The sequence below is a fragment of the Gracilinanus agilis genome, chromosome 2 (genome assembly GCF_016433145.1).
Source record: "Gracilinanus agilis isolate LMUSP501 chromosome 2, AgileGrace, whole genome shotgun sequence".
In the NCBI taxonomy this organism is placed as follows: Eukaryota; Metazoa; Chordata; class Mammalia; order Didelphimorphia; family Didelphidae; genus Gracilinanus; species Gracilinanus agilis.
Window position 1 is genome coordinate 182,372,397 of NC_058131.1, and position 12,724 is coordinate 182,385,120.

General features: G+C 40.4%; 1 protein-coding gene across 1 annotated transcript in view; it reads left to right on the forward strand.

The window, feature by feature from the left end:
* The first annotated feature begins 524 nt into the window (after window positions 1-524).
* The window catches only part of GMCL1 (germ cell-less 1, spermatogenesis associated), a 30,119-nt gene continuing 17,919 nt past the window's right edge, over window positions 525-12,724 (forward strand). The window contains exons 1-7 of the mRNA XM_044663585.1: window positions 525-784; window positions 2,976-3,099; window positions 5,565-5,661; window positions 6,752-6,849; window positions 8,361-8,473; window positions 9,189-9,254; window positions 11,411-11,495. Coding sequence (XP_044519520.1) covers window positions 525-784; window positions 2,976-3,099; window positions 5,565-5,661; window positions 6,752-6,849; window positions 8,361-8,473; window positions 9,189-9,254; window positions 11,411-11,495 — 843 coding nt within the window. The remainder of the gene's footprint in view (window positions 785-2,975; window positions 3,100-5,564; window positions 5,662-6,751; window positions 6,850-8,360; window positions 8,474-9,188; window positions 9,255-11,410; window positions 11,496-12,724) is intronic.

Below are 12,724 nucleotides of genomic sequence, written 5' to 3' on the forward strand. Positions count from 1 at the left end.
CGCTCCCTACTCCACCCCTACCATCTCTATTCTCTTTCCTCCCCTCCCCTCCCCTCTGTCTTGATGGTCTCTTCCTCCCTCTCGCTCCTCCCCTTCGCCCTCCTTCCTCCCTTTTCCTTTTCCCTCTAGTTCCTTCCTCTGACCCTTCGCTCTCACTTTCCCTCCCCCTCCACGCCCAGGGAACACCCCTCCCCCGCCCAACCACTCCTCCAACTCCTCCAGACCAAGCCCGCCCCGGGCTGAAGCGGTGGGTAGAGGTAGGGCAGTGCACGCATGCGTGAGGGGCCGGTTGCGAGGGGCGGGGCGGGGCCGGGCGGGGCCCCGCGGGAGGCGGGCCGAGTTGTGCGCTGCGGGGCGACAATGGACGCGGCGGTTGTGGCCAAGGAGGAGTCTCCCTGAAAGCTCCGGGGTCTGCGCGGCGGGGGCCGGGGCGGCAGGGGCTAGACCATGTCGGGGGCGCCGCTGGGCCGCGCTCCCTGAAGCAGGGCGCCGGCGCTGGAGCCGGCGGTGTCTCCCGGCCTCCTATGGGCTCGCTGAGCAGCCGGGTGCTGCGCCGAGGCGGGACCCGGGCCGTCCAGGAGCGGGGCTCCGAGGCGGGGAGCGCGGCCGGGCCGGGCAGCGGGGGAGCCCCCCGGGGGAGCGCCTGCTATTGCCGGGGCGGCCGCAAGCGCAAGCGCAGCAGCGGCGCCTTCTGCTACTGCGAGCCCGGCTCGGAGGACGAGGATGAGGACGAGGACGAGGAAGAGGGGGACGAGCAGGAGCGGCTCCTCAACACCCCCCGCAGGTGAGCACCTCGCCCCGTGCCCCGTCTCTCGCCTTCCCCTTCAACCCCCCCTCCAGGGCTCCCCAACTTCCCCCTTCGGCCTCCTTCCGTAGGTGGGCTGATCGGGCTGGAGCTGCCCGGAGGCACCTGGGAGCAGCACCTGCATTGCTCCCAGAACTGCTTCCCCCCTGGGTACGTGAACTTGATTTTGTAAAACATTTTGACACCTGTATTTCCGGAGAATCGGTTTCCTTTGTAAACTTGCATATTTTATTTTGCGCATTTAAAACCACTATGGGGGGATGGGTCTATGAGCTTCCACCTAGTTACCAAAGATGTTTGTGACACCTCCCCCCTTATACTAGCACCTCCAACTTCCTCATTTCCCAGGAACTGAGGCCCCGAGAGGAAATGACATGCCTAAGATCATACAAGTCAGTGCCATCTGTCTTAGTGTGATGGAAAGAGCAGACTTGGAATCAGGACATTTGGGTGCCAGTTTGGTCACTATGAACAAGCCATTTATGTGGGCCTCAATTTCCTTATCTGTAAAATAAGAGAGTTGTTAAAAAAAAAATTCAGGCCCCTTTCAGCACCGAATCCTATAATCCCATGAAGCTGATTGTGTTTGTATATTATAGAGTAAAGAACTGGCAGGCAGTTATTATAGTGTTAGTAATTGCCCCAAGCTGAGGGAAACGCCAAGCCAATGCTTGAATCTCCTCATAAAACATTTTAACACCAACCTTGTTTAATCACTATGTAATGTATTTTTGTCTCCTTGGAGTGGGTGGCTGCAGAATAACCAGCTATTCATCCGGTTGCCTTTAATAGTTCACAAATATAATTTTAGATATCTAGCCACCCTGTCATCCCCTCACTGGAATAGGAAAATCTGGAAGAATTATCCCCTACTAAGGTGCTGTGCTTATGTTGCTTGCAACAATTTGTTAGTGACTAAGTCTCTGAAATACTACTTTATTTCAAAGCTTCTGGTACTTTAAAGTGATTCTGTATAGGTGCTGTCTGTATATGTGTGTGTGTTTACTTTATGATTAGTAATTTTGAAGAACAAATACATTTGTGGTCGACACCTTAAGGTACCAGAAGCTTCCTTGAATGACTGATTGCTTACAAGTAAAGAATATAATGTAAAACAATTGGAAGGGCATTGGAGGATCATCCAAATTTTAGAACTGGAAGAGCTCATGAAAGTTATATAACCCAACCTCATTATAGCCCAAACCCAAAGAATTCATTAAGGTCATTAGTGGCAGGACTGAAGGGGCCACCTTGTCACAAAATGTTTTTTTAAGAATTCCGCTCTCCTGTTTTAAAATTTTTTTAATTTCTCAGATCCAAAAGGAAATACTTCATAAGATGAGCGATCTGAATGTGATGAAAATAGGCCTCTGCCAAGGCCTCTTCCCTATTGCTTGCATCTATAGGCAGCAAACTCTGGCTATTCTCTTTTTCCTTCAACAAGGGAATGTGGTTGGTTTTTTTGTTTTTTTTTTTTAACTAAAAGTCATTTTAATTAGTATCTCCTTTTTTGTTGCAAAAGTAAAATGCAGCATAAATATCAATCAGCAAGTCTAGTCTATAAGATGCTTAGCACTTTGAATACAAATCATAATAAGTGGTATTGAAAAATTCTTATTTAATGTTCCCCAAGGGAATTAAAATTGTTGAGAGATCTTGACCCTTTATACAGTTTATGCTCTTATTCTCAGAGTCTGGAATAGAATTGTTCAAAAAAAGAAATCAGTTTCATTAATTTGTAGGTCTTCCCTTAATTGGAGGTCTTCAGGGAAAGGCTCAGTGACCACTTTCTGAGCATAGGTTATAAAGGAGGTTCTATTGTAGAGGACTGTAGATAACTTTTTTTTTTTTTTTAACCCTTAACTTCTGTGTATTGGCTTCTAGGTGGAAGAGTGGTAAGGGTAGGCAATGGGGGCCAAGTGACTTGCCCAGGGTCACACAGCTGGGAAGTGTCTGAGGCTGGATTTGAACCTAGGACCTCCCGTCTCTAGGCCTGACTCTCAATCCACTGAGCTACCCAGCTGTCCCCTGTAGATAACTTTCTGAGGTTATCAGATGCACAAAAAAATTTCAAAGTTTTTAAGACATAGATGAGCATGGTGTCTAAAGTTTGTTCTTGTGTTACATCTGTACTTAACTTTGTGTGTGTGTGTTTTTTTTGCTTCCCCAGGAAAAAATTAAAAAGCACATCCAAGTATATTTATCAAACTTTATTTTTGAATGGGGAAAATAGTGACATTAAGATTTGTGCTCTAGGAGAAGAATGGAGCTTACACAAAATATACTTGTGTCAGGTAAGTATTCTGTTTATCCAAATAATCCAGAGTTGATCAAATTTAATTTTTATTTTAGAGGGTGTTGATCTTTATTTTTTTATAGTAATGATCTTTTTTGATGTGTAATATTTATTGAATTCAGTAGTTTGGTTGAAAAACTTGTCTCAATTGAAAAGCTATTTCTTCAAATGTAGTTATTTATGCAGATCCTTCAAAAAAGTTTATGTTTTGACTTAATCCAAGAGATAGAGAATTTGGGTACTCTTTTCATTGTTAAACTAATGCTGCCTCTATTGTTATAACGATAATTTGAGGAAGGGGAAAGTTTGGAATAGAAGAGCAGGAAGAAAAATATTAAAACTAAAGTTAGGGTTGTGTATGTTTGGTTCATTAGAATTGTTGTTGATTCAACATATTTCATTCCTCATTACATCCCCTACCCACAAAATGTATTAGATAATATAATGTAAATATGTTATAAAATATAGGAAGCTACATCATAAAAATCAATTTATATAAGGCAATTAGGTTATTAGAGTACTTTTCTTTCTTAAAAAAAATTCCCTTACTTTCCATCTTAGAATCAATACTGAGTTGTGTTTCCATGGCAGAACAACAATAAGGGTTAGGCAATGGGAATTAAGTGACTTGTCCAGGGTCATATAACTAGGAAGTGTCTAAGGCTAGATTTGAACCCAGGACCTCCCATCTCTAGGCCTGGTTCTCTATTCATTGAGCCACCTAACTGTCTCCTCTAAGTACTTTTCTTAAAATAATACGGTGAGGTAAATAATACCCTAGACCTGTGTTGGCAAACCTATGGCACATGTGCCAGAGGGACCATTCCCCTCCCCCCTTCATGCCATCTGAGGACATTTCTCACATGACCCACCCCTCTGCCCAGCAGCCCAATAGGAGTGTCTGGGGTAAGGGAGGGAGCAGCTCACACTCAGTATGAGGATTACAATTTGGGCACTTGGTCTCTAAAAGGTTCTCCATCACCTCCCTAGCCTTATCCCCAAGTAAACCAAACTTAAATGGCTTTATCAGGGTTGACACAAGCATTAAGTGTTCAGAGCAAGCATCGGAGCCCAGGTCTTCCCCGACTCTTGTTCTTTGTTCCCATGTTCTGAGTGGCCTTTCAGTCATGGAAGTGGTTTTGGCTTTCCATAATGCCTTTCATAGATCACTTTCTCTTAAAAAGGATGATCCAGTGTGGCCTGGGTTGCCTTGACTCCTTGCTCTGTGGCCTGGGGGCTTTCTCTGGAGAGGAGATGCCTGGGACATGCTTGGATGTGCAGAGGGGGTTTGGTTGGGTGCTGAGTGCAAGCCACAAAGAGGCAGGTTTGGGCTCATTGTTGGGCTGCCCTGGGAGGAGAGTGTGCGGGCACTGGGATTCTTCTGTGGGAGTGGGAGCGGCTGGGCCTCAAGGGCCCCTCTAGTCTTCCCCTTCTGTGATGCTGCCATGCTCACTGCAGCTCTGGCACGCCCTGGGAGGAGCGGGACCCGGCCTAGCACATCCTCAGAGGCTGGCTGCTCAGGGGAACTGATCTTCCGGAGGCTCGGGGTCCGAGGGGAGGGCAGTAGGAGTGGTGGGGCTCGACCAGCCCCTCCCCCAGGCCTCGGGACTACCTGACTAGACTTTGTGGAGGGCATTGGCAGGACATGTGGGCCCTCTTCCCTGGGGCACTGTTCTCAGAGGAAGGCTGAGACCCAGTGACTGGTGAGTGGGCTAGGAGGGTGCTGCCTCCCCCAGGACCCCTCTGTTTATCTGCCTGTTGGTGGCTGTTAGTGAGCAGTTGGTGCTAGCTGCAACAAGGGGCATGCCATATGGCCACAGTGACCTTTTCCCTAGGCAGCTAGAGTGGCCTTTCCATACTGTGATGGTCCGAGTCAGGAAGACCCGAGTTCAAATTCAACCTCAGACTCTTAGGAGCTCTGTGGCTCTGGCAAGCCACTTAACCTCAGTTTCCTTCATTGTAAAATGAGGATAATAACAGCACCTCCCTTCTAGGGTTGTTGTGAGGGTCAAATGAGGTAATCTTCATAAAGCACTTGTCACAGTGCCTGGCACATAGTAGGCACTTAATAAATACTTATTCCCTTCCCTCCCTTGCCTTCCCCTCTGAGAATGGAAGGTCTGAGTTTATTGGGATTATGTGGAACTGATACACCCAAAATGGGATCTCTTATAAAAAGGAAAAAATGTATGTTTGTACTACAAGATAAAGTGCTTGTAGATTGCACTTAAATTTTATGTAAGCCAGATTTGAAGGGGAAACGTTTCCCTATTTGGATGCCTTCTTTATCTTCCCCATTAAATTAAGACCTGGGGAAATAACGTGATTTGCCCAAGGTCACACAGAGCCAAGACTGTATCCCAAATCTCAGTGCTTGGTCTAGTGTTCTTTCAATTTACCTTGCCTTTTTAAAAACAATTGTATGATTATTGTGATATAATTTGAACTTTTTATATTTTCTAGTCTGGCTATTTTTCCAGTATGTTTAGTGGGTCTTGGAAAGAATCAAGCATGAATACTATTGAACTGGAGATTCCTGACCAGAATATTGATGTAGAAGGTAAAGAAATTTTTTTTCTCTTGCATATGATCAATTTATTTGAAGCCATTAAGTAGTTTTAATAATCTCTTTTCCTGTATGCCTTAGCATTTTAATAAATGTTTTAGTGACTGGAAGTCTGAACATTCCATTCTAAAAGAGGAGCTTATTAACCCAAACATCTTCTTAGTGGAAAATATACATCAAATTATATCCTTCTCCCACTTGCTATCAAATTTTGTCTCCACAGTGCCAAAAAAACAGGTTAACAATTTGACTTCTTTCTTCTGTCTGTGATAGTCTTACTGATATAAAGGAGCTCTTAAGGATGGAGAATTTAAAATAAATATGTTTGACTAATGATGAATTATAATTACATTAATTTTATATGGCTGCCTTGCTGTTATGCCTACTTTTTTCCTTTAATTATATGTGTATTTACTGTCCTTTAAAAATTGTCACGTTTTGGTCCCTTTCTTCCTATCCACCTCCATCTTTCCAACTCACTTGCTCTCTCCTATCTAATTTACTGGTGGAGGGAGAGAGTCAGGATTTGGTGGTGATTTGTCCTTTGTGTATGTCTGAAATCCAGACTCCTTAATATGTTCATCTCAGCTGGTTGAATTTGTCCCATGCTGCAGAGGTTATACTAAATTGTGCCAAATATTAGCTTACAGATTTGCTCCATCTTTATCATCATTAAAAATAATACATTATTAACATTTTGGTTAAAGATAGTTATTTTAAATGCTTTGTCATATTAGAATAATAATAGTTGACATTTTAAAGTTTAGAAAACTGCTTTGGTATATTCTCATTTGATCTTATCCATTCTGTAAGGTAGATGCTATTTTCATCCCCATTTTACAGATAAGGAAATTGTAGCTGAAAGGGTTTAAATTACTTGCCTAGGGTCACAAAGCAAATAAATGTCAAAGGTGGAATTTGAACCCAGATCTTTCTTAGTTACAATTCAGCATTCTATCTTATCATGCCAAGATTAACTCAGTCACTTGTAGCATTTAGTTTTTGGTTGTTTTTAGTGTTATAAAACATATTATGGAATTTATAATTGCTCTTTGGCATTTTTGATGTGTACATTTACTTTTAGCTCTTCAAGTGGCATTTGGATCTTTATATCGAGATGATGTCTTAATAAAGCCCAGCCGAGTTATTGCGATTTTGGCAGCAGCTTGTATGCTACAGCTGGTAAGTGGCCTGTCTCAATGCAGGATCAGTTACAATATCTTTCTTTGCTCTGATGTATTTGTTCTAACATAAAAATGTGTGAATGCACCGTCTAAATCTTTCTCTGGTTTAATTAGAAATAAATAATAGCTTGTTCATATCAAAAGTAAACATATTGCTTGTTTAACATTAGCCCTAGTACCTAGTTAGTTGCAATATAGAAAAAAAATTGTTTATCCAGATGCATAAGATTTTCATTTATGGTTTGTCTGATAACTGTCAAGTACATAATATGTGGTTATCTACTTATAACCACAAGCATGTATTCAATTTCAATTCTTTTTTTTTTTACTGCTAATACATTATTTACATAAACTTCATGTATATTTTAATATCTAGTTCAGTTATTGCTATTTTTGAAATTCTAGTAGTGGCTGCATTTTGTTTTTATAAATGACCTTAATTTCTACATCCATTTAACTTATCTTCAATATTAGTGATTTTCTAAGTGTGCTTTACACTGAAGTTCTTTAATTAGAAAAAAATTGTACTTAGTAACTTAGATTTTATTTTAGAAAAAAGCATACTTTATGCTTCTGGCATTCTGTGGTATCTGTTCTAAATTTGCTTTCTACATTTTAAAAATATTACTTGTTAACTACTTACATTATGCATTTAAGGTTATTTCAGAAGTTTTTAATTTGAGTGAAAAGTGACAGTAGTATTTTGATATATTGAAGAAAGTTAATAAGCAGTTCATTTTAAACTTTTTTGTATTAATTTTTTAGCTGAAAAAGAATGTATTTAAGCTACTTAAAACAGTAATTCTCTGGCTTTCAATACTTCAAAAAATAGTTCAATATATATACCCTTTTTATCAACATGGATTAAAAATGCTTTATGACCAAATTAGTGGATTTCATAGGTTGTGAGAGGCAAAAAAAAAGTTTTACCTAATAGCCAGTGCCCTTGACATGAGCTTCTCTGAACTTAACTAGCTGGTCCTGAGGCTTGTACCTTTCAAGAATACTTCAAGGAGCCAGTTATTTCCCTGCCAGTTAAGGCATCAGAGAAGGACTTTATTTGGGGGTGGGGAGGGGAGGCTTTATAAAAACACATCTTGCAAATATTGATGGGGATTTCAAATTTTGACCGCCAGCCTACCGTACTACCAACTATTGCATGGGGAAGAGCCCAAATTTTAATATAACAGTTATGAAAATATAAGATTTGGGGAGCTGGAAAAGAATTAGAAAGGTTATGGGGCACTCTGGTCATCTGCATATTGCTTCTCCCTTCCTCCCTTGCTTCCCTTCTAATACTTGAAGTATTAAAAGGAATATTTACTGAATACTTTAGACAGCTCAAAAGTAGGATAATGAAGTATTTGCATTAATCTTATACCTACTGTCACTCTTAATAGATTTTTTTCCTTTTAGTGGCTTAAATGTGCTAACATTTAAGAGCAGCACATATTTAAGCTTGTTTTCCCATGTGAAATGGGCATTTCCAGTGCTTATTTATGTTTACAGGATGGTTTAATACAACAGTGTGGTGAGACAATGAAGGAAACAATTAATGTGAAAACTGTATGTGGCTATTACACATCAGCAGGGACCTATGGATTAGATTCTGTAAAGAAAAAGTGAGTTGTCTTCTCTCCTCCAATCCCCTACCCCCTTTGGGATATCAGCTGCTTTGATCTCTTGAAAAGATGCTTAGTTGGTAAAGGAATGAGGAGTTGACATTATGACAGGAAAATAGAATTGCATCATATCTAAGAAAGTGGTGCTTAACATATGCTCCTCCAGGGTCATCTTTTTATTTTTCTTAGTTTGAAATACAAGGTGACCTACTTTTTATAAAAATATTTGTGTATGTTCAAAGTTATGGTTGCTCTTTAAGACACATTTTTACTAAAATTTGTAAGTGATAGAATAAAGGAGCTCACTGTAAAACTTAACAATCCATGCTTTTTAACCCTTCAAAATTGAAATACTATATTCACATTCAGTTTTTAATGGAAGCAATGAAAATGTGTGAGAGTCATAACTGATCTGCTCTTTCTTAAATAATTTAATACAAACCAAGGAAAAATGCTAGGAACTGAATTTTCTCACTCAATGAAAAATGCTGCCATTAATTGAGTCAAGGAAAACTCCCTTAAAAACTTCTGAGAGTAACAGTACTAAATTTCGAGTTGTTAGACTAAATGTTAGCATCATGTCCTGTTAAAAATACTATTTTATGTTTATATAACCTTAGGTTATACTTCTCAAAATTGACAGCCCTTAATGAAATATTTACTTTAAAAATAAATATATAGCAGTGTACTGATTACAGATTTTAAATAATTTCAGGTGCCTTGAATGGCTTCTAAATAACTTGATGACTCACCAGAGTGTTGATCTTTTCAAAGAACTCAGGTATTTGAATTTTAATTAACTTTAAGGATCCTAAAGCATGAATTTTTCTTTATATCAGTATATAGAGCTTTTTTAATTTAGGCATAAAGACATGTTATTTGTGAACAAATATAATATTTTAAAGGAATAAATCTTTACTTCCTTCCTGAACCATATAATTGGTATGGAAATTCTTTTTCCACCTTTATAAGCCCACCAAAGCTGCAACAGAACTTTAGTGACTCTTCATCCAGGTTCCCCTTCGTCCTCCTTCTATTGCTCAATTCTGGTAGTTGTTTTCAAGTCTTGTCTCTTAAAATTTTCCCCATCAAATGTTTTGTTAAATGACTTGAAAACTTATGCTAATTTAATGTTTTCAACAGTTTTTTTAAATGTTAATTTAATGCTTTTATATTTATTGCCCGTGGAAAAATTCTTAAAAACACTGGAAAATTTAAGACTTAAATTCAGAAGAGCACTAAAAAAGCTTGTAAGATGGTTTAATAACCTGAATGTCAAGTTCAGAAGATTTCAGTAGATAAGAATATTGGGCTAAATCTAAAAAGATGATTGTAAAATATTTCATTTGAGTTTTTAAAAATCAGCTTTCTAAATGTAAGATGTGTTGAAGAAGAGAGGCAAGATTGCATTTTGATGAAGATTTGGGGTTTTAGAGAACTTGAACCATAAGATGTTTAAACTGAATGTTGATGACATTTAAGAAAGCTAATGAAATCTTAACCTGCATTAAAAGAAGTATAAAGTTTAGGATTAGTGAGAATGAGAGGACTACTGTACAAGACCCTTAGTAAGACCACTTCTGGAGAATTGCATTTATTCCTAGGTGCCATATTTTTAAAAGGTCATTGATAAACGGGGAAGAGTCCAAAGAAATAAGATTAGGATGGTGGCGGTCTTGGAGATTGTGTTACATGAGGGTTGATTAAAGGAACTGAGGATGTTCAGCATAGAAAAGAAACTTGAGAGACATTTTTTTTTTTAACTCTTACCTTCTGTCTTAGAGTCGATACTAAATATCCATTCCAAGGCAAAAGATCAGTAAGGGCCAACCAATTGGGGTTAAGTTACTTGCCCAAGGTAACACAGCTAGGAATGTTTGAAATCAGATTTGAACCCAGGACCTCTGGTCTCCAGGCCTGACTCTTAATCCACTCAGCCACCTTACTGCCCATTGGGGCACATCTTGTTGCTAAGTATTTAATACTTAGCATCACAGGATAGAAGAATTACATTTTTTAGACTTACCTATCACTAGAGGAAAGAATTTGAAACAAGGAGTGGTAAGTTAAATATAGGTGAATAAGGGACAATTTCTGAATAATCAGAGCTATCTAAAAATAGAATGCTATATTTCAGGAAGCAGCATAATACAATGGGAAGAGTACTGGCTGTTCTCTGTATTCAGTTTCTGCCTGAATCTCACCATATATGTGACTTTGGGCAAGTCATTTAATGTTACTGAACCTCAGTTTCCTAATCTGTAAAATTAAAGAGTTGAACTAGAGAGGCTCTGAGGTCCTTTCCAGCTTTAATAATAATTTAGCTAGCATTTGCATAACGTCTTAAGGTTTGCAAAAAGTACTTTATGCACATATTATCTCATGCTGTAGACCACCTAGTAGAAGCCCATGGATCCCTTTCCTGCTGTATGGAAGAGCAGCTTGTTGGCTTGTCCTGGATAACTTCTGAGGGCTCTTCTCATGCTCTTATTCTATGCAAAGAGCTTAGAGGTTACTTCAGTCCCTCATTTTACAGGGGAGGAAACTGGGTGCCAGATAGTGCCCCCTAGCTGTGTGCTAGGCACTGTGATGGGGGCTTGGCCTTGCTTGCATTCTGGGCAGGCAAGTGACTCACTCCGGTTTGCACTTAGGTTCCTAAGTTGGCCGAGATTTGGACCCGGGTTTCCTAATTCCCAAGTCTAGCACTTTATCTGATATTCCATGCTACCAGAACATCTTCCTGAGATTCAGTGTGAGAGTAATTGTGTCAGATCTGTGAAGGGGTACCATACTGTTAAATGCTAGGGAAAATTAGTTTTATTTCATTGATCACTTCATCATGATGAAGTAAAAATAGAAAAAATTTTACTAAGTCTTTTTTATATGTCTTCTATTGTGTAACTCTTTATTTTGATACAGTGTTTTTTTCTTTTTTAGTATAAGCCTCATGAAACAACTGATCTGTTCTTCTAATCTATTTGTAATGCAAGTGGAGATGGATGTATACACTGCCCTCAAGAAGGTACTGGCCCACTTGAGTATTCCGGATTCCTAGTTTTGCCAGTTGAGGTACTCTTCTCTCCCCATTCAAGCCCTGAGGGACTTAGGTGCTCTCTAGGCTATTATCAGAGTGACCTAGATGGCCTTTCAGCATTTTTTGTCTTTCTGGCCTGTGCAAAGTTTCCTAGCGAGGTGTGAGGAGCTTTTCCCTGCCCCATAGGGCTGCCTGGGGTGGGAGAAAGGCAGAGGCACATGGGACCTCCTGGGTCAGGAACAGAATTGGAGCTCAGGCCTTCCTGCCACGAGGCCACACTAGACTGCCCCTTTTGCACGACTATGTCCAAAAAATGGATCAGCCTTTCTCCCTTAGGGGTAGCGAGCCTCAGCTTTCTTTACCTCATGTGGATGTCTGGTATACTGTCCATTACCAGACCTATACAAGGAGCCTGCATTGGGGGGTGGCGCTCACGGTAATCCCTGGCACAAGGACCACTTCTCCACTTTGGGCATCCACCTTTCACCCAACTCTCACCTTAGCTCCAAGAAGCGATAGCATGCCTATTAACCATACACCAGTAAGACTGTCTTGAAAGAAAGGCTAAACTAGGCTGAGGGGAACACACAGGCCTCAAACCCACGAGCGTGGCTACTCCAAGGATGTGAAGACATCCTGGGCTGGAATGGGCAGATGAGAACACTTGGTTCCAATGGCCATGGAGGTGGCTGAAGCAGGCGCTGAGGAGTGCTTTGAGCTTGGGCAGACAGAGAAAATGCCGGGGTCACCCACCACCTCCATAGCCATTGCCATTCTCCCTGACTTTTGCTTCGCCACTGGGCTCTGATGACTCTGGAGGAGACAGTGAGACGGAAGACTTGGGGAAACTCTGTCTCCCTTCAATCCAAATCATGCCCAGGTGAAGCTGCCTAGCTTTTAAGAATCTGGAGTCACATCCATATAAAGGAGAACTTTAGTGTAAGACCGGCATCATGTGTATTTAAAAGGTAGAATGCAGTGATTTACACAATTCTAGCATTAGAATATTGTATGTAACATTTAACAACTTCATTATGATTTCCTGTGAAATGCCTCTCTGGGTTGTTGTAAATGCATCTTCATAATAGTGATCACCATCTTATATTTATATGATATAGTGATTTGCAAAGTACTTGCCACAGGGCATTTCTTTTGGTTTTCAACAGTAATCCTGTGAATGTAATATTCATTTTACTAATGAGGACATTGAAAAGAAA